Source organism: Oryctolagus cuniculus, chromosome 6 (genome assembly GCF_964237555.1).
Source record: "Oryctolagus cuniculus chromosome 6, mOryCun1.1, whole genome shotgun sequence".
Classification (NCBI taxonomy): domain Eukaryota; kingdom Metazoa; phylum Chordata; class Mammalia; order Lagomorpha; family Leporidae; genus Oryctolagus; species Oryctolagus cuniculus.
This window is the reverse complement of record NC_091437.1, coordinates 91,304,211-91,326,852: the sequence shown is the minus strand read 5'-3', so window position 1 is coordinate 91,326,852 and position 22,642 is coordinate 91,304,211. Positions and strand designations below refer to the sequence as shown.

Sequence of the window (22,642 nt, the reverse complement as noted above, 5' to 3'; positions counted from 1 at the left end):
GTTATTGTAATAAGGGGTTGGAAGAGACAGTAAGGAAAAGGGGTAAAGGGAAAAATATATAGGATCATAACTAGTAATGCTGAAGGAATTATTATGTTATGGGACATGTTGGGGCTGGAGGAACTTGTTAACAACACAAGGCCATTAGGCCAATCCAAAATGTGATAATTTCTTGAACAATAAATGATATTAAAATAGGAAGGGAATTGGAGTGGAGGAGAGGGATGGTAGTAACTGATACAGATCAAAAGACAGGTATGTGACAATCAGTCAAGTGTAATATGTGGACCTGATTTGAACAAGTCAACCATAAATATTTCTTAAATAGTGGAAATGAATATGGATCAGATAATGGATGATTTTGAAGAATCATTATTTTATAGGATAATTTAATAGTATTATCATTGCACTAATTTTAAAAGTAATGATATTTTTTAGGGATGTACTGAAGTATTTATAAATGAGATGATATCCTCTCTGAGACTTGCTATAAAATACTGTAGTGTGGTTATAGGGCAGGAGAGAAGGATGAAACAAGATTGCCAAATGGTTGATAATTATTGAGGCTGTGTAAGAATACATGGGAATCATCACACATATGATATAAACTTTTTATAATATAGACAATTTAAAAGAAAATTAGTGTAATAAAAATTTTATTCACTGTCTTTTACTTAAGGACTCATGGTAAATTCCCCAATTAATCTAATACCATAACTTTGTACAAAAATAAGCATTGCTTTTTTTATTTTGCCTTCACAGAATGGAGGTTAGCAGGAAAAAAAAAATTGATATATGAAGTTAGCAATAGTAACAGTAGTAAAAATTGCCTGGCTCCTAGTTTGGGTTCTGTTTCAATAAGAAATGCAGTAAGGATAAGAAGAGGGAGGGTGTTGGTCTCTAGATAGGAACTTGAGGGTAAAGGAAGTCTTAAAACTAGATTTGAATATGTCTAACTTTAGAAGGCTACAATGAGCAAGGTTTGAGGAAAAGGCTGTCATAAATATAGAAAATAAGAAAGGTTGCTGACTGAGGAGAATGGTAGGGAAAGAGGAACTCATTAGTTTGGCAATACCAAATGGATGTGATACTTATGACTTGATTATGAAACTCCTTTTTCTACCCTGTCAGTCCTGCTTTAGGTCCTGACAGTCAAATAGTTGGATTTGTCCAGGGTTGATACTTGGCTGGGTAAGTTGGACTGAACTGTTATGCAAGGGAGCTTAGGCTGTTGGCAAGAGAGTGGTTGAAATGATGGATCAGGTGCTAGGCTGAAATAGGGAAGGAAGGCAAGTCATGGAGTGCTGGGGCTAATCAGAAAGCACAGGGATCCGTGCGTGAATCTTCCCAGTGAGACTGAAGGGCGGGCTGGAGGTTTTGTAATTCCCTTTTATTGTTACTGTTGGCTTATTAGCATTCCTTATGTTTTAATTTATTTAGTGGTTGCTCCAGGTTTTACAATATGTGTCTGACTTTTCCCAGTCTATCTTAAATTAATCATGCACTTCATGTATTGTGTATCATCCAATAGTGTATTTTCATTTCTTCCTCCCATCGTTTGTGCTATTTTTATCATTCATTTTGCTTCTACATGTGTTATGTGTTTAAACACTTACAGTACACTGTTTTTGGGCCTAAAATAGTTTTATAAAGAGATTAAAATTTTTTTTAAATGTCTTATATACTTAGTCTCATTTTTTTGGTGCTTTTGGTCCCTTAAAATATAGATTTAGACTTGTACTGGTGTAATTTTTTTTTCGAGCCTAAAGAACTTCCTTTAACATTTCTTGTAAAACAGGTTTGCTAGTGATTTTTTTTTGCAAATATGTAAAGCATGCTGCTGCGCAGACTTTAGGTTTGTATTTCTATTGAGAAAATTGTAATTTTTATCTTTGTTCCTCTCTACATAGTGCCCTTTTAAAATTTTTATTTGTTATACATGTTTCATGTTTTCATATATACAGATTTATGATGCCTTTTTCTGGCTTCTGAGACTTTAATACCGGTTTTCAGTAAATTATTATTATATACTTTGATATGGACTTTTGTGTGTGTGTTTTGTTTTTTATTATTTGAGCCACCTTCCTCTGCTTTTCCCAGGCCAGCCATTAGCAGGGAGCTGGATTGGAAGAGGAGCAGTCTGGACACAAACAGGAGCCCACATGAGATGCTGGTGTCACTGGTGGCAGCTTAACCTGCTCCCACTAGATGGCCCCTGGTGTAGAAATTTTTTGAAACCTATGTAGTTTTTTCATAATATGCATTTCCTATGAACCTGTTAATTCCTTGTATGTTGGTTACCGTATTTTGTCCCCTGGGACACTGTCACACTGTTTTTTTGTTATTTTATTAAAATGTTTCTCCCTCTCTGTGTATTATTTTAGATAGTTTCTGTTGCTAGCTTTTTTTCTTCTTAAAGGATTTATTTATTTGAAAGGCAGCTAGGCTGGCACCACGGCTCAATAGACTACCTGTCCTCCACCTAGCGGCGCCGGCACACTGGGTTCTAGTCCTGGTAGGGGCGCCGGATTCTTTCCCGGTTGCCCCTCTTCCTGTCCAGCTCTCTGCTGTGGCCAGGGAGTGCAGTGGAGGATGGCCCGAGTGCTTGGGCCCTGCACCCAATGGGAGACCAGGAGAAGCACCTGGCTCCTGCCTTCGGATCAGCGCGGTGCGCTGGCCACAGTGCGCTGGCCGTGGCGGCCATTGGAGGGTGAACCAACGGCAAAAAGGAAGACTTTTCTCTCTGTCTTTCTCACTGTCCACTCTGCCTGTCAAAAAAAAAAAAAAAAAAAAAAAGGCAGAGTTAGAGAAAGTAGGTGAAAAGAGAGAAATAGAGAGAGAGAGAGAGAGAAGGAATCTTCTGGTTCATTCCCCAAATGGTTGCAATGGTTGGGGCTAAAGACAGGAGCCTATAACTCCATCTGGGACTCCCACATGGGTGGAAAGTGCCCAACTAATTGAACTGTCTTCTGTTGCTTATCCAGGTGCATTTATTGCTAGTTTTTTTTTTTTTTTTTTTTTTTTTTTTTTTTTTTTTTTTAAGATTTATTTATTTGAAAGACAGAGTTCCAGAGAGGCAGAGGCAGAGAGCAGAGAGAGGTCTTCCATCCAAATGGCTGCAATGGCTGGAGCTGGGACCATCCGAAGCCAAGATTTGGAGCCTCCTCCAGGTCTCCCATGTGGGTGCAGGGACTCAAGCACTTGGGCCATCTTCCACTGCTTTCCCAGGCACATTAGCAGGCAGTTGGATCAGAAGTGGAGCAGCCAGGACTTGAACTGGCACTCATATGGGATGCTGGCACTGCAGGTGGTAGCTCCTCCGACTATATCACAGCGCCATGCCTATTGGTAGTTTTTAAAGGTCACTAATTCTTTTATCTTTATGTCTAATGTTTTTGTCTTTTATAAGTTACATTTGGGTCATTTCTTATGTCCATTTCTTTCTTCACTTTTTCTGCTCATCTTAGAGCATATGGAGTGCATTTGTAGTAACTGGGTGTCCTTCTAAGTTCTTTCTCTCTTAGTGTTGTCTCTTGGTTTGCTTCACTGATTGCTTTTCATTTTCCCTTCTGCATTATGGGTTATATTTTCTTGGCTTCTTTTCATGCTTGGTGATTTTTAATTAGATGCTACTAGACATTTCTCATCTTGCATCTACTGGTTCACTCTCCAAATGTCTGCAACAGCCAGGACAGGGCAGGGCCAGGCCAAAGCCAGGACCCAGAGCTCAATTTTGGGTCTCCTGTGTTGGTGGCAGTGACCCAAGTACTTGAGCTGTCACCTTCTGCCTGCCAGGATGCATGTTAGCAGGAAGCTGGGTCAGAGGTGGACGATGAGACTTGAACCCAGTACTCCAAGTGGTGACTTAACCTCTGTGCCAAACACCTGCCCCAAGTGATGGTTCTCTGAGGGTTCTCCCTGATGCCTCTCTTTTTTCTTTTCTTTTCTTTTTTTTTTTTTTTTAAGATTTATTTTATTTATTTGAAAGACAGAGTTAGAGAGAGAGGTAGAGACAGAGAGGTCTTCCATCTGCTGGTTCACTCCCCATATGGCTGTAATGGCCAGAGATGAGCCAATCTGAAGTCAGGAGCCAGGAACTTCTTCTGGGTCTCCCACATGGGTGCAGGGGCCCAAGGACTTAGGCCATCTTCTACTGCTTTCCCAGGCCATAGCAGAGAGCTGGATAGAAGAGGAGCAGCTGGGACTAGAACTGGCGCCCATTTGGGATGCTGGCGCTTTAGGCCAAGGCTTTAACCCACTGCGCCACAGCACTGGCCCGCCTGATGCCTCTTACAAGATGAGATCTTTGCACCCCTGGCTGGTAGCATCCAAACTATTCTTAGCCCATTTTGTGAGCTCCAAGAATTGTTTTCCATATTTTCTAGTGATTTTATTCCCTAGCCATGCAGCCTGTTATCCCAGGCATGTACAGATCAGTATTCAACTGAAGATTCTGGGCTCCCTTCTGTAGATCTCTTGCGGTGCAGATCCCTCCTCTGTTATTCTGCTTTGCAAATTCCAAACTGCTCAACTCTCAACTATGACTCCTGAACTCAGCAAGACTTTTGGCTTCCATTTGGGGCCCCTTCCCTATGCTACAATTTAGAAACTACCTTCAGAATTGTAAAGTGGGGTAACTGAGAGGCCCACCTTGGTTACAGCCTTTTGCTGTTTCTTGCCCAGTGTCTGGAAACAAGTATCTAATACATGTTCCATTTGTTCATTTTTTATGGAGGAAGGGCAGTTCTTGGAGCAGTTCATTCTTTTTTTTTTTTTTTTTTTTTAACTTTTATTTAATGAATATAAATTTCCAAAGTACAGAATATGGATTACAATGGCTTCCCCCCCATAACGTCCCTCCAACCCACAACCCTCCTCTTATCCACTCCCTCTCCCCTTCCATTCATATCAAGATTCATTTTCGATTCTCTTTATATACAGAAGATCAGTTTAGCATACATTAAGTAAAGATTTCAACAGTTTGCTCCCACACAGAAACATAAAGTGAAAAATACTGTTTGAGTACTAGTTATAGCATTAAATCTCAATGTACAGCACACTAAGGACAAAGATCCTACATGAGGAGTAAGTGCACAGTGACTCCTGTTGTTGACTTAACAAATTGACACTCTTGTTTATGGCATCAGTAATCACCCTAGGCTCTTGTCATGAGCTGCCAAGGCTATGGAAGCCCCCTGAGTTCACTGACTCTGATCATTTTTAGACAAGACCATGGTCAAAGTGGAAGTTCTCTCCTCCCTTCAGAGAAAGGTACCTCCTTCTTTGATGACCCATTCTTTCCACTGGGATCTCATCTCACCCGTGGAGATCTTTCATTTAGGTTTTTTTCCCCAGAGTGTCTTGGCTTTCCATGCCTGAAATACTCTCATGGGCATTTCAGCCGGATCCGCATGCCTTAAGGGCTGATTATGAGGCCAGAGTGCTGTTAGGACATTTGCCATTCTATGGGTCTGCTGTGTATCTCACTTCCCATGTTGGATCATTCTCTCCCTTTTTGATTCTATCAGCTAGTATTTGCAGACTCTATTCTTGTTTATGTGATCCCTTTGGTTCTTAGTCCTATCATTATGATCAATTGTGAACAGAAATTGATCACTGGGACTAGTGAGATGGCATTGGTACATGCCCCCTCTATGGGATTGAATTTGAATCCCCTGGTATGTTTCTAACTCTACTGTTTGAGGTAAGTCAGCTTGAGCATGTCCCGAATTGCACATCTCTTCCCTCTCTTATTCCCACTCTTATATTTAACAGTGATCACTTTTCAGTTAAGTTTCAGCACTTAAGAAGAATTGTGTATTGATTACAGTATTCAACCAAAAGTATTAAGTAGAACAAACAAACAAAAATACTAAGAGGGATAACATATTAAGCTGGAGCAGTTCATTCTTTATGGGCTGAAGTGGAGGTCGTTATAGGAGTAGTTGCTAAAAAGAAAAGAGGTTGTTGAATTTTTTATTTCATAGATGGCACATTCTCTTCTTTAAAATTTTTTTTTTAAATTAATTTGAGAGAAAGGGTGAGATCAAGCACATGTTCCCATCCACTGGTTCACTCCCCAAATGCCAGCAATGGCTGGGTCTAGGCCAGGACCAAAGCTGGGAGTCAGGAATGCAATCCAGTTCTCATGTGGTTGACAAGAAACTAATTGCACGAACTGTCACCTCTGCCTCCCAGGGTCCATTAGCAGTAAGCTGCAGTCAGGAGCTGGATGGAGTCGGGTATCAAACTCAGGTACTACAAGTTGGGACGCAGGCGTCTTAACAGCTAGGCTAAATGCCTACCCCACATGGCATGTTTTCAGTAATGACTAGGCACTTTCAAAATGGAAGTTAAAGGACTGGTGGAAATGTGAAAGGTCAGTGGACTGAGATGGCAGGGTTTTGGAGATGTAGTTTTCAGAGGTAAAAGGTTTTCTGTGAACGATGAGTGATTGGTAGGTCTGTGGGTGATAGCACAATTTAGGTGTAAAGTGTGAATAGCTAAATGAGCTCCCTAAAGAAAGAGCGTGGGAAGGAAACACTTGTAAACTTTCAGGAGAAGGGTGCCAGCATCCCATATCCTAATGTCAGTTTGAGTCCCAGTTGCTCCACTTCCAATCCAGCTCCCTGCTAGTGCACCTAGGAAAGCAGCAGAAGATGGCTCAAGTAATTGGGCCCCTGCCACCCTGTCAGAGACCCAGGTGGAGTTTTGGGCTTCTGGCTTCTGTGATCATGTGGGATAACAGCAGATGGAAGATCTCTGTCCTTGTCTCCCTTTCTCTGTCATTATGCCTTCCAAATGACTTTAAGAAATCTTTAAAAAAGATTTATTTATTTATTTGAACAGCATAGTGACAGGGAGATAATGAATGGCCTCAACAGTGCCCATATGGCATGCTGGCATCATAGGTGGCCAAAGTCTGGAGCCAGGAATGGGTCTCTCCCACGTGGGTGGCAGGTGCCCAAGTACTTCAGCCAGCTTCCACTGCTTTCCTAGGAACATTAGCAGGGAGCTAGGTCAGAAGTGGACCTACTGGGGCTCAAACCTGAACCCATATAGGATGCCAGTGGCTGAACCCACTACGCCACAATTCAGGCCCCTGAATATCACGTTTAAAGGAGAGTTGCAAACACTTCAAGATCAAGTCATTCTAGAAGAAACAAAAACTTATTTTTCTCTTTCTGCTTTTGCAATAAATTAGCAGCATCTTTAGTAGTTTGGGCGTGTTGATTAACCTATTACTTATTTTCCTGCTGTAGGCTCTGCGATACTTGGCAGAATGCCGTGCGAACAGAGAGAAGATGAAGGGGGAACTGGGTATGATGTTGAGCTTACAAAATGTTATACAGAAGTAAGTACAATAGATAGTGTTTCCCAATACAGTAGAAAAATTGATCTTGTTGAATATATACTGATAGTTAATATAGAATTTTAACCACATTTTTAATTCTATAAATGCATACTTATGTGGGCTCTGTGTTCAAAATGTTTTGGTGATTAATATTTCAATGACTAATGTTCTTATAATTCTTAAACACTGACATTAATAAAAGTCCTGGGACAGCGTTGTGGCAGAGCTGGTAAAAACAGTGCCACCTATGATGGCAGCATCCCATATGGGCACTGGTTTGATTCGTGGCTTCTCCACTTCTGATCCAGCTCCCTACTAATTGCCTGGGAAAAGTAGCAGAATATGACTCAAGTGTTTAGGCCCCTGCCTCCACGTGGGTGACCTGGATAAAACTCCTGGCTTCAGCCTGGCTCAACCCTGGTCGTTGCAGCTATCTGGGGACTGAACCCTGTAACTCTGATCTCCATAACAAATAAATCTTGAAAAAAAAAAATAGTCCTTAGAAAAACACTCAGCTTTATTAAAATTTTGACAGATAGTGTAATTATGAATCATTTTTAAATCAGTTAATTTATTTCAGAAGCAGATAGAACTCCCAACTGCTAGTTCACTTCCCAAATACCTACAATGACTGAGGCTGGGTTGGACTGAAGCCACAAGCCGGTAACTTAATCTGGGTCTCCTGCATGGGTGGCAGGAAACCACTTATTTGAGCCATCCCAACTACCTCCCTGGGTCTGCATTAGTAGGAAAGTGGAGACAAGATTCTGAGGTGGGTATTGAACCCAGGAGCTCTGATATGGAAGCAAATTAATTCATATTTTAGTTCCCCTGGAACTGGGGAAAGCTTTAGTCATGATTTAGGTACTTCTATAAGGGCTACTTTACTTGTATGGCTATAGAATGTGGTTTTGTATGTATATATGTGTGTGTGTATTTTATATATATCTGTAAAATGGTAGGGAGACTGCTTGTGTCTTTGTGAGAGAAATGGTGTCAGTTCAGGTATATCTTCTGGGAAGGAGATCCTGAGATAGCATTAGAAAAGGAAGAGCTTTATTGTAGCATAAGATCTGTAAAAGTAAAGAAGGACAAATCAGGAAAAGTCTTTAGACTTTCTGTGAAAGAGAAGAGGAAGCAAAGTGGGGCAAAAGTGGTCCCAGATTGCAATGCAGATTTGACAGCCAACCCAGTAGGAGAGCTCCAAGCAAAGATTACTATTGGGAGGAGTCCTGCACTGAGCAGAAATGGCCAGATCTTATTCCTCCTACCCTGCTTAGTCATTGACTGGGGACTGCCTGCGAAGGGCACCACCTTGAGTTTGTGATGGATCCCAAAGCCACTGTAGCGGGTAACTCTGCTACTGTGAGTAGATGGGCAAGTTCTTTGTTAAGGGGGATCCAAATAGTGTTTATCTGCTTGGCTACTGCAGTGACTTAGCCTTCTCTCTCTCTCTCTCTCTCTCTCTTTTTTTTTTTTTTTTTTTTTTTGTGACTTAGCCTTCTAATTCAAATAAATAAGGTATAATTTTTAGAATAATGTGGTGACTGTTGCTTGATAGTGAAACAGTCGTCTTGTACTCCATTATAATTTGATCCTTCAACCCTTTGAGAAGCAGAGATCTGAGGTACCAATTTTTTATATGCATTTTTCAGTGTACATATTTATATACATTTCTCAGTGTATATAAATATATATGTATGTGTGTATATATATACATACATATAAATACATATATATAAACACACATATATATATAAATCTGGAGATGTCAGATTTGAAGACTGCCTTGCAAGTTTTTTAAAAGTCTCCTTTGTTTACCAAACTTCTAACCACCTTAGAAGTTTATCAGTGTATTTGAGTGCTATCCTAATATGATAATTAGGTTGATAAAACCGTGTGTTTTTGCTTGTAAACATCAAGACTTTAAAGTGTTACAGTCAGATTTTGGGTCAACTTGTTAAATACTGCATTGTGACCCATCTCATGGCTCGCACGAGATTTTCCTTTTTTTTTTTTTTTTAAAAAAAAACAATGAGATTGCTTTGGTAATCTTATTGTAATTGTCTACCTATGTGTTTCTTTTCTTAAAATTTATAAGAAATCAGAGTGAGAAGTAGAGCAGAACGCGTTTTATATCTTTATCATCGAGGTGCCAGTATAAACTCACTTATCTGTCCTTTAGACATTATTTTGCATTTTGATATCTTTATTACCAGATGCACATGACTGATTTTTCACAATTCTGACTTAACAAACTTATGAGCTAATTAGTATCCCTTTCATATATAGTCACCTTGGCAAATGATAGCACAGAGATGGATATTAGATGCTCTCCTTGTGTTCTTTGATATCGCTACTTCATGACAGCCAGCCAGTCAGTGGGATTAGAAGCAAACTTTCAGAGCAGCCTCTGTCTTAGAGTACTGAGTTAGGGGAGAGCTGGTTATGCTGCTCTGGAACCATGCCACTAAAGAAGTACCAGGAGGATTTTTCCACGTTCCAGGAAGACCTGGAGAATAAAGAAAGTCTGGTGTGAAATGATGCTACCCTATTAACTGAAGAGCCTTACATCTGGCAGTGTTCACCTGGGGGGAGGGGGTGGTAGGAACAGGAATAGGGAGGAAAAATGGAGGTTTTTCTCCCCTTGAGAAGCAGAGGAGAGTATTACATAATGAGAAAATTCTGTAAATTAAATTTTTGTTGTTTAATTCCCATCTCATGTTTTGCTAGAGAATTTGCTGAGATTGGAACATGTATAAAACAGCAGTTTTGACTTGTGAGGTCAACTTGGTGCTTACAAATTGACACTTGGATTGAGTTCAAAATCACTGTTATCTTTAGTTCTTTAACTGTGAAAAGAATTTCAGCTCTCTGTCACTCAGAATGACTCTGACATTATATTCTAATTTTAATCTCTTCCATAAATAAAAGCTTGTTATTAAAGTATTAAAGGATAGAACCTTTCATATTATATTTTTAGTCCTAGATTCCTTTCTGAAAAGAGTTTTTAAGATGGTAGTTTAAGGAGAATTTTAAATCCAGTTTGAGATATTTGTTAATTGGTACTTCAAGAGTTACACTGCTAATACAAGTTGCTTTTTTTTTTTTAAATATTCCTTTTTATTTGTGTGTGATGGGGGAAGAGATCAATCTTCTGTCTACTTGTTCACTCCCCAAATGCCTGCAACAGCCAGGGCTGGGTCAGGCAAAGCTAGGAACTTGAAACCCAGTCCAGGTTTCTTAACTGGGTGACAGGGACCTAACTACTTGAGTCATCACCTCCTGCCTCCTAGGAAGCTGGAATTAGAACCAGAGCCAGGGCTTGAACCCAGGCTTTCTGGATAAGGGATATAGGTTTTCCAAGAGGCATCTTAACTGCTGTGCCAAACACACATCCCAAGATGTATTTCCTAAGCCACTTGAGAATATCTAACAAGGGTATACTATAAATAGAAGCCACTGGAATGAAATGTGGCATTTCAGCTTTGAAATATCTGAGTTCATCTGGGGAACTTCTAAACTTCTAAGATTCTAGTTTGTGTGTGTGTGTGTGTGTGTGTGTTTTGAAGAATAATTTATTGGGGCCGGCACTGTAGTGCAGCAGGTTAATGCCCTCGCCTGAAGTGCCAGTATCCCAAATGGGTGCTGGTTCTAGTCCTGGCTGCTCCTCTTCCGATCCAGCTCTCTGCTATGGCCTGGAAAAACAGTAGAAGATGGCCCAAGTCCTTGGGCCCCTGCACCCACGTGGGAGACCCAGAAGAGGCTCCTGGCTTCAGATCGGTGCAGCTCTGGCTGTTGTGGCCATCTGGGAGCGAACCAGCAGATAGAAGACCTCTCTTTCTGTCTCTACCTCTCTCTGTAACTCTGTCTTTCAAATAAATAAAATAAATCTTTTAAAAAAAGATTATTTATTTGAGAGGTAGAGTTAGAAACAGAATGAGAGGTCTTATATCCACTGGCTTACTCCCCAAATGGCCAGGCTGTCAGAAGCCAGGAACCAGGAGCTTCTTTCGGGTCTCCCACATGGGTGCAGGGCTCAAGCACTTGGACCATTTTCTACTGCTTTCCCAGGCCATGGCAGGCAGAGAGCTGGATCAGAAGAGGAACAGCCGGGACATGAACTGGCGCTCATATTGGATGCATGCACTGCAGGTAAAGGCTTAACCTGCAACTTCACAGCACTGGCCCCCTAAGGTTCTAGTTTTCAGAAATTTTTAATTGGGGCCAGCACTGTGGTACAGTGGATTAAAGCACCAGCATCCCATATGGGCATGGGTTTGAGTCCCAGCTGCTCCTCTTTCTATCCAGTTCTCTTTATGGCCTGGGAAAGCAGTAGAAGATGGTCCAAGTCCTTGGGCCCCTGCACCCATATAGGAGATCCGGAAGAAGCTTCTGGCACCTGGCTTTGGGTCAGTGTAGCTCTGGCTGTTGCGGCCATTTGGGGAGTGAACCAGCAGATGGAAGACCTCTCTAGCAGTTTCAATCTCTCTAACTCTATCTTTCAAATAAATAAATCTTTAAAAAATGTTTTAAATGAACTTTTACTATTATTTGAAAGGCAGAGAGACAGAGACAGACAGAAAGGTCTTACATCTGCTGGTTCACTAATCAAAAAACCCAACAGCTGGGCTACTCTAGGCTGAAACCAGGATCCTGGAACTCTGTCTGGGTCTCCCACATGGGTGGCAGGTACTCAAGTACCCGGACTATTACCTACTGTCTGCCAGGGATCCTTGGCAGGGTGTGCATTAACAGGAAACTGGATCTGAAACAGAGCCAAGCACTCTGATATGGGATGTAGACATCCCTAGCAATGTCTTAACAATGTCTTAATTGCTGTGGCATATGCCTCTCCCTGAAGTTCTCTTCTCTCTCTTTTTTTTTTTTTTAGATATTTATGTATTTATTTGAAAGACTTTTCAGAAAGAGATCTTCCACCTGCTGGTTTATTCCCCAAATGGCTGCAACAGCCTGGGCTCAGCCAGGCTAAAGTCAGGAGCCAGGAGCTTCTTCTGAGTCTCCCATGTGGGTGCAGGGGCTCAAGTACTAGGGCCCCTGCTTTTTTTAGGCCAGTGGCAGGAAACTGGATCAGAGGTGGAGCAGCCGGGACAGGAACTGGCACTGCAGTATACTGGTATACTGGCACTGCAGGCAGTGGCTTTACCCGTGATGCCACAACACTGATCCCTCCCTGAAGTTCTTTATTTTAAAAGAATATTATAATAAATGGTGGTGTGTCCTTGCTGAAAATCTTTGTGGAAAAAAAGTATGCTTTATTTCTCTATGCCTTTTCTCAGTTATTTTATGTTGAAATAATACCTGACCTACAGAAAACTTTTAAAAATAGTAGAAAGGATTCCTGCATTCTACCTTCTGCATTTCACAACAAAGAACAACAGAAAGGATATATGAAAATGCATTACTTTGTAGGAGATAGATAAGTGCCATAGTCAGTCAACTTGAAGAACTATAATAAAAAGACAAAATGAGCCGGTTCCGACAGTTTTTAAGGCCTTGGATATATATTAAAAGGTGTGGATTTAACCAAACCTATTTATTAGTGAAATAAGGATTATGTTCTTAGAGTTATATGTACTTTTTTTTATTAAATTCAATTAATTAATTAGATATTAGATTTGTGCCATCCATTATGGTGACCTCTTACTGCATATGCTATTTAAATTAATTAAATAAAATTTTTTTCTTTACTTGCTTTGGTTACCTTTCAGGTACAGATAAAGAACATTTCTGTCATTGCAGAAAGTTACATTAGTAGAGCACTAGGCTTTTTTTTTTTTTTTTTTTTTTAAGATTTGTTTTTATTTGAAAGTCAGAGTTACACAGAGAGAGGAGAGGCAGAGAGAGAGAGAGAGAGGTCTTCCATCCGCTGGTTCACTCCCCAAATGGCTGCAGGGAATGGAATTGCGCTGATTCGAAGCCAGGAGCTTCTTCCAGGTCTCCCATGTGGGTGCAGGGGCCCAAGGACTTGGGCCATCTTCCAGTGCTTTCCCAGGCCATATCAGAGAGCTGGATCAGAAGTGGAGCAGCCAGGACTACAACCGGTGCCCATACAGGATGCTGGTGCTACAGGCAGCGGCTTTACCCACTATACTACAGTGCTGGTCCCTAGATGTTGATATGAAAAACTACAGTGGGATTTAAAAGTTTAAGAATGAGTACTTTTACTTGAGACATGGTTTATGAAATATACTTGTTTTATAAAAGATATGAAGTATAAATAAAGGAAAGAATGCATAAAAAATTTCTTTCTTAAAATAGCTAATATACTGCCGGTGCCATGGCTCAATAGGCAAATCCTCCGCCTGCGGTGCCCGCACACCAGATTCTAGTCCTGGTCCGGGTGCCAGATTCTGTCCCGGTTGCTCCTCTTCCAGTCCAGCTCTCTGCTGTGTCCTGGGAGTGCAGTGGAGGATGGCCCAAGTGCTTGGGCCTTGAACCCCATGGGAGACCAGGATAAGTACCTGGCTCCTGCCATCGGATCAGCGCGGTACACTGTGGCCATTGGAGGGTGAACCAACGGCAAAGGAAGACCTTTCTCTCTGTCTCTCTCTCTCACTGTCGACACACTCTGCCTGTCAAAAAAAAAAAAAAAAAAAAGAAAAAAAGAAAAAAGAAATAAAAGAACGTGATAGACAAGATACTTTCTGTTGCACTTTTATATTGCTTTTAAATTGAACAAAGCATCAAAGTGAAGGAAATAAGGGTCCTTAAAGTTGAGAAATAAGACTACAGAATAGTGAGTAGAAGGGCAGGACTGATTTAATTTGTATGTGTCTCTTTTCCAGAACTACAACTCCAGGAGAAACAAAACTCCTGGCCTCTGAAATCTATGACATTCTTCAGTCCTCTAATATGGCAGATGGCGATAGCTTCAGTGAAATGAATTCACGTCGAAGGAAAGCTCAGTTTTTTCTGGGAACTACAAACAAACGTGCCAAAACAGTGGTTTTGCATATAGATGGTCTTGATGATACGGTGAGAATTTTACAGACATATTGATCATAAGAGGAGCAAGAGAAATCGTGTCAGCAAGTTTTTTTTTTTTTCAGTGTCATTTGATGTCTTCAAGAGTAAAAGTCAGTATCAGTATTTTGTACTCATTTTATGCGAAAGACATCATTTCATCAGAGGACATAACAATATCAAGTACTTATTTCTTATTAGGCCTCTAATAAGAAAGCTTCCAAACACATGAAGCAAAAACTGACAGAAATGCTGGGAGAAATTGGCAAATCCATAGTTAGAGCTAAAGATTTGAACAGTACCCTCAATTATTACAAGAAGCATACAGAAAATCAGTAAGGGTATCAAATACTTGAATAATAATATAAATCATCTAAACCTAATTGATATTTATGCAATAGTCTTATCTCACAACAGGGTAATACTCAGTTTTTTTATGCACATGGAATATTCACCAGTAATAGACCATTTTGTGGGCCATAAAACATAATAAATTTAAAAGAATTAAAATCATAAAAGTGTGTTCTGTGAGCATAATGAAAAAAAAACTGGAAATCAGTAACAGAAACATAACCTGGAAAATTTCCCTGAAACTTCAAGAATCTGAGTTTCCAAAACAATCCATGCATTAGTAATAAATCAAAAGAGGAATTAGAAAGCATCTTGAATAATTATGAAAATATAACATCAATTTGTGGGGAGCAATTGACACAGTATTTAAGTGGAAATTCATTCACACAAAATGTTTACAAAAGAGGAAAGATAAGCTTCTACCCTAGAAAGGTAGAAAAAGAAGAGCAAATTAAAGCCAAAGCAAACAGAAGAACAAAACAAAAAAGAACAGAAATCACTGAAATGAAAAACAGTGTCAGTAACAGGACATCATTATAGCTCTTACAGATATTAAAAGGATAAAATAAATATTTTAAATAACTTTATACCAATAAACTTGATAATGCTGATGAAATGGGGAAATTTCTTGAAAGACAATTACCATAGCCCACTCAGGAAGAAATACATGACTGAATTTCCTCCATATCTATTAAGAAATAGAAGTTGCAATTAAAAACCAACTTCAGGCCCTGGGTGGCTATACTGGAAGAAATAATACCATTTGTACAAAATCTTTTCAAGTATTGTGGAATTCCATTAGCAATTCTGCATAACTTGTGATTCCTTATCAATTTATTCTTCACCCTTACACTAAGCACCAACCCTTATATCTTATATTTATAGCTATACTTAAAAGTGGATTTCTTCCAGGCCTCATCTAGTCAAGTGTTGCTTTTTTTTTTAAAGATTGATTTATTTTACTTGAAAGTCAGAGTTACGCAGAGAGAGAGGTCTTCCATCCGCTGGTTCACTCCACAATTGGCCACAGTGGCCGGAGCTGTGCCCATCTGAAGCCAGGAGCCAGGAGCTTCCTCCAGGTCTCCCACACAGGTGCAAGGGCCCAAGGGCTTGGGCCATCTTCCAGTGCTTTCCCAGGCCATAGCAGGGCGCTGAATTGGAAGTGGAGCAGCCAGGACTGGAACCAGCATCAATATGGGATGCCAGCACTGCAAGTAGCAGCTTTATCCACTATGCCAAAGCGTTGGCCCCAAGTGTTGCTTTTTTGATCTAATCTAAAAACCTGCCTTTTAACTGGAGTATTTGGGCCATTTACATTTAGCATGATTATTTATATGGTTGGATTTGAAACAGCCATTTTGCTGATTGCTTTCTATTTGCTCTGTCCTTTGTGCCATTTTTCCTCTTTTTTCCTGGCTTCTTTGGACTGATTGGAATTTTTTTTAAAAGATTTATTTATTTATTTGAAAGTCAGATTTACACAGAGAGAAGAGAGGCAGAGAGAGAGAGAGAGAGGTCTTCCATCTGCTGGATCACTCCCCAATTGGCCGCAACGGCTAGAGCTGCGCCAATTCAGAGCCAGGAGCCAGGAGCTTCTTCCAGGTCTCCCACATGGGTGCAGGGGCCCAAGGACTTGGGCCATCTTGTACTGCTTTCCCAGGCCATAGCAGAGAGCTGAATGGAAAGTAGAGCAGTCAGGTCTCAAACTGGCGCCTGTATGGGATGCCAGCACTGCAGGTGGCTTTACCCACTATGCCACAGCACCAGCCCCATTTAATATTTCTTAGAGTATATGTTTGGAATGAAATCTTTGTTTCTTTTACATATTTATGGGTGGCAACTGGCAGAACATCATTTATCCCTTTACCTATGCTAGGTAGGTTATAATAGATTATCCATAGCTTTTTCTAGTTATAGTATTTAGGTGCTCAGGCCTCAAGATTTAGGTTTTTGTACATAAAAAGGAGTCTTTATATAAAAAGTTCATGGAAAGTGAATACTATGATAAAAAATGTGCATGGATTTCAAAAATATTTGGGCCAAAATAAATTATTTTTAAATTATATTTTCTTCAAGCTTTTTGAAGTATTCTTATGAGAGGAAGCCTTCCTTATGCATATTATCTGTGACAGAGCCAAATGAGGTAACACCTGTCTTACTGAATTTGGAGCTACAAGATCTTGAAAAATGTTTAGGAAGCAAGTTCTGATAAATATAAATTGAATGCAAGATATTAAGATATTGAAATATCTTTAGTACCATCACATTGTAGTGACTAAGAATATAATTCTTTTTTAAAACTAGCACAAACCAAATAATAAAACCCAATAAAGCACTTAGAAAAACATAGGCCAAATATATAGCAAGAATGTGATTGCCAAAATACAAAAGAAAACACTAGCAAGTTAACACTAGCACTGCGTTATCTTGCTCAGCACTTTTTAGTGACGTAACCTGGCACTCAGGATAAGTATATTCCATTGATTATCTGATTTGATAATCAACTCCAAGAGGAATGTCATTATCTTATTTTTGTAGAATGGGAAATTGAGTTTTAGAATGGTTTAAATAACATATCCAAGTCACATAGGTGGAGGAAATGAAAAGATGAGTCAAGATTTGAATCTAGGTAGTGTGATTCCAGAATTGAGCTTTTTTTTTTTTTATTAAATTATTTATATGAAAGGAAGAGTGTCAGAGAGATATCTTCCATCAACTACTTGCTCACTCCCCAAATGGTGTACAACGTTCAGGGCTGGGCCAGATTGATGCCAGAAGCTGGAGCTCCATAGTGGTTTCTCATGTGGGTGGCAGGGGCCCCAGCCCAAGTACTTGGGCCATTTCCACTGCCTTCCCAGGTGCATTAGCAGGGAGCTAATCAGAGGAGGAGCATCCAGGACTCAAATGGGCACTCTGAAGTGGGACGTGGGTATGGGCTGCCAGCATTGCATATGATGTTTTAACCTTCTGTGCCACAACATCTGTCCCATCTTCTTTATAGGGTCAGGGAGTAAATATTCTGGGCTTAGCACATTGACATGGGTCTCTGTCAGCTTTCTGCTTAGCAGGAAACTCATGTCATATGATACATGAATGAGTGACTTTGGCCATGTTCCAGTGAAATGTCATCTACAAAATCAGCTGATGGATTGTAGTTTGCTCATGCTTCAGCTAGAGGACTGTCTTTTTTTCTGGTTTTTGGCATTTTTTTCCTGTACTTTTTGTTTAAAATGTGAATTAACTGACTAACTTTATTATTTTATTTATTTATTTATTTTTTAACTTTTATTTAATGAATATAAATTTCCAAAGTACGATTTATGGATTACAATGGCTTCCCCCCCATACCGTCCCTCCCACCCACAATCCTCCCCTTTCCCACTCCCTCTCCCCTTCCATTCACATCAAGATTCATTTTCGATTATCTTAATATACAGAAGATCAGCTTAGTATACATTAAGTAAGGATTTCAACAGTTTGCTCCCACACAGAAACATAAAGTGAAAAATAATGGATGATTTTTTTTAAATGATGATGAAATCAGATCAGACCTATTGTCATGTTTAATCCCAGTGAGAGTCAAGTTGGGAGTTGATAATTTCTTTTTTTTTTTTTTTTTTTTTTACAGAGGATCAGTTTAGTATGCATTAAGTAAAGATTTCAACAGTTTGCACCCCCATAGAAACACAAAGTGAAATATATTGTTTGAGTACTCGTTATAGCATTAAATCTCAATGTACAGCACATTAAGGACAGAGATCCTACATGGGGAGTAAGTGCACAGTGACTCCTGTTGTTGACTTTACCAATTGACACTCCTGTCTATGGCATCAGTAATCTCCCTGTGCTCCAGTCATGAGTTTCCAAGGCTATGGAAGCCCTCTGAGTTTTTATTTATTTGACAGGTAGGGTTACAGACAGTGAGAGAGAGAGAGAGAGAAAGGTCTTCCTTCCGTTGGTTCACTCCCCAAATGGTCACAATGGCCGGTACTGCACCGATCCAAAGCCAGGAGCCAGGTGCTTTCTCCTGGTCTCCCATGCAGGTGCAGGTGCCCAAGCACTTGGGCCATCCTCCACTGTACTCCTCAGCCACAGCAGAGAGCTGGACTGGAAGAGGAGCAGCCAGGACTAGAACCTGGCGCCCATATGGGTTGCCAGCGCCGCAGGCGGAGGATCAACCAAATGAGCCACGGTGCTGGCCCCCTGACTAACTTCTTACAAAGTTGTTAACAGTACAGAGGAGGGACACATATTTGACACAGCAGTTACGAGGTCACTTGGGGCACCCAAATACCATATCGGAGTGTCTGGGTTCATGTCCTAGCTCTACACCCCTTTCCCCCAAAATATAATGAAAATGACTAGTTTAGGATGATTTGAGTTGATGTCTTCCCTGTTATTATTTTATCATATTTAATGACAATTTCCTTTTATTTTTCAGTCTCGGAGAAATCTATGTGAAGAGGCTTTGTTAAAAATTAAAGGTGTTATTAGCTTTACTTTTCAAATGGCTGTGCAAAGATGTGTGGTGCGAATCCGTTCAGATTTGAAGGCGGAGGTTAGTATAACATAGCTGAAAAATGCCTAAGGTTACAGCTAAACAAATCAATGCTCAAAATTGATCCCTCTCATCCTGTTCCAGGCTTTGGCATCAGCGATAGCATCAACCAAGGTTATGAAAGCTCAGCAAGTTGTGAAAAGTGAAAGTGGAGAAGAGGTAAAGGTTGCATTTAGTTTGCTTTATATCTAATTCAGACTCTTGATTGTCTTTTATGGCTCACAGATTGCCAATATTTCTAGACAAGTAGATGCCAGCTGTTTAAGAATGTGATGTTTCTTGGTTAGCAGTTAACTGTCTTAGAAATATATACAGATCTGTTGTAGATTTCAGAATCTATTCTTTGAAGAAAATTTTCTCAGTGGAGATATTTTACTGAATTTGTATGGAAATATAGGATACTTGATTTCTTTGCATTGGATACTTGGTTTAATACTTTCTTCCCAATCTTAACTATTTTTCCAATCTAAAAAATAAAATGAAGGTACATCCCATTGGGGAAATAAATTTGGTCAAAATCTTTGCCTGTTGCTACTCTTTCCAGTAGCATTGTAATATGAAAATGAGTGTGAAATTTTAAAAAAGAGAAATGAATCTGAATGCCATGAGTTCATTTGGGTCTTCATTAATGGGAGGTTCCATGGCTCTCCAGGGACCCACATGGCCAGACATTAACTTTGGTCATCTTTTCATAGACATAGATTACTCATTTACTCCAAGATAGTTAAGTCAGCCTCTGAGTTCTCATTTGTTGTTCTTCCTTTTCTGTGTTTAGACCTTGCTCAGTGACTGGGACTACTGTCATGTAATGGGGACATTTTAGAAAGAACAGAGCCCCTGAGAATAAATGTGGTAATTAGAATGAAGAGCAAAGTTGACCCTCACCTTGATTTTGTGGTACTCTTTAATATGTTCTGTGTTCCAGATGCTGGTCCCGTTCCAAGATACTCCTATGGAAGTAGAGCAGAACACAGAGCTGCCTGACTACCTGCCCGAGGATGAGAGTCCCACCAAGGAGCAGGACAAAGCAGTGTCCCGGGTCGGCTCACACCCGGAGGGTGGAGCTAGCTGGCTGAGCACAGCTGCAAACTTTTTATCCAGGTCATTTTACTGGTGACTTCAACTTCACTTTGGGGCTCAAGGACAGTGTGAACCAACAAGGGGCCAGTTTTCCATTGTTGTGGTGAACTGTCAAGTGCAATTTGCAATAAGTTATCATGAAAAAGTTTTTAGATTACAGGATTGCGTATGCTGCATTTTACATTTGATTGGACATTTTACCCCACTGGGTGACAAAAGGACAGAGGCTACAGGTGGAATTGCTTTGTTCCTGAAGGTATTTTGGTTTTATTTTCCTTTGTTTTGTTGCCTCATTTTTTAAAAACATGGGTCCACTGTTGAAACCAAACCTGTATGTGCAGCTTTACGTTTTATTTTACATGAAGCACGTGATTAGGAAAACTTACTTTCTCCTCAAGCCTCAAGACGTATCTGAAGAGAAGTTTCTGTGTAGCTCAAGTTGTGCATGAATTACTGAACATTTTCCTCTGCTTTTCATGAACAGTACGTGCTTTGATACTCTTCACTGACAATTGAAAACATTTTTTGTTTATCCCCTTTTGTGCCTTTTTTTATTTTGCCAACCATGTTTATAGAAAGGACATTACTAATGACATTTTGCATATTAAAATATAATTATTTGAACACAGAGTCCCCCCCCAAAAAAATTTTTGCAACTTATTTGCTGTTATTTCAACAAGATTAATACAAAATCAGTCAAAAAGAAGGAAATATGTATTTTAGCAAAGTGCTTTTTGGAGACCATTTGAATGTGACCAGATGTGGTTCCTGTTGACTGCTGTTCACTTTGGTTTATATCAGATCTTGAGAGTTAAGTCCACCATGATATTGCAAGCACTTGTAAATGGTCTCTAGGCCTTACTTTGTGATTACGTACTATCTCCCGGTAGACAGAAATAGTAGTAGTAAAGAACTGACAAACTTGAAAAAGGAAAACACAAATCGAATGCCTGTAATGCCACAGTGCCACTTTGGAAGAGTTGAACTTACATGGTTGCCTAGCAGAAGCCTGTTCAGTAGGCATTTCTTTGTATTGCCTTTTGTGAATTTATTATGAAAATGCTGCAGTCATATTCAGTAAAAAAAAAAAAAAAAAAAAGACCCAAATTATTGCTTATTTTTTTTCCAAATTATTGCTTATAAAAGAAATAAAACCAGCATTGATCATTTAATCTTGTTTCTCATGTCCAGCCAGAAAAAGAAAACTTTAGTTAAGGTAAGATATATTATACACACACATATTTTTTTTGGTAGATAGAAGCTAATTAATTGTGTGAAATGCTTTATTAAATTTCTAAAATATTTGGCAACTAAAATTTTCTTTTTGGAAATTCACCTAAATCCAAATACAATTTAAAGTTAATATGATTGAAAACTAATAACAAGAAATTTAAATTCCTTTTTTATAACATGTAGAGCTGCTATTTTACTACTTGGAGAATGTGAAGTACAAATTGTACCCAGGAGGGTTTCCGTCCATTTTCATCACTTCTCTTTAAGAGACTATTAAAAGCATCCAGTATTACTTGGAGAAAAATAATTGTAAACTACCATCAACAAGGAGAGTCTAGAGTTTGTTAACATTGTGACCTTCTAGAGGGAGAGGCATCAAGGGTGTGAAGAACGATGCTTTTTCATGTATCTGGTCTCTGATCCAAGTTACACGCACAAATAGAAGCATTCAGGGCACATACTGCTTTAAGTGTAGAATGCGACTTGCTGCCAGAACCAGATGTGTTGAAAAAAGAAAACAAAACCACCTCCTTTCTATAGCCATTAAAGCAAAGTTTACTGTTCTAACAGGTTTGTATTTTATTTTGCATTGCCGCACATCTGCTTATTTAAAAAAAATCTACTTCCATTTGGTAGAAATGGTTCAGTACAAGTGAGTATTACAGCTTGATGTTTGTGAGTTCTAATTCTAAGCGTTCTTTTATTCCAGATCTTATAGAGCAGTTAAGACATCTGTAATGGCATTTTTTGAAATATATTGTAAAATAATAAAAGGTAACATAATTAAAATTGAATGGATATTGCATTCTTGTAGTAGAAACATTATTGAATACTCTCAAGCCTGTGTGTAAACAGTCTGTCTGGTGTATGCTCCCATTGGTCAGGTGTTACCAATTCCCATGCATCTTCTGTTTATCTGCTTCCCAACCATACCTGTCTTTCTCCACGATTGGACTCGCTATTCCTACACATACGGTAATGGTGATAACATTATCTTAAAATTTCAAATTTGCTACAGTCTCTTCCCTCCTAAGGTCTTTGAAAACAATCTTTTTCATATTAATCTTATAACTGTATCT

At 39.6% G+C, this 22,642-nt stretch overlaps 1 protein-coding gene across 2 annotated transcripts in view; it reads left to right on the top strand.

Moving 5' to 3' along the window:
• ARMC1 (armadillo repeat containing 1) overlaps positions 1-22,357 on the top strand; it is a 34,161-nt gene extending 11,804 nt beyond the window's left edge. Inside the window, exons 3-7 of one of the 2 annotated variants that reach the window (XM_002710530.5) lie at positions 7,263-7,354; positions 14,164-14,353; positions 19,134-19,250; positions 19,335-19,409; positions 20,176-22,357. In XM_002710530.5, coding sequence (XP_002710576.1) covers positions 7,263-7,354; positions 14,164-14,353; positions 19,134-19,250; positions 19,335-19,409; positions 20,176-20,367 — 666 coding nt within the window. In that variant the 3' untranslated portion in view covers positions 20,368-22,357. The remainder of the gene's footprint in view (positions 1-7,262; positions 7,355-14,163; positions 14,354-19,133; positions 19,251-19,334; positions 19,410-20,175) is intronic. The other variant, XM_070075103.1, reaches the window with a different exon arrangement.
• The last annotated feature ends 285 nt before the right edge of the window (positions 22,358-22,642 follow it).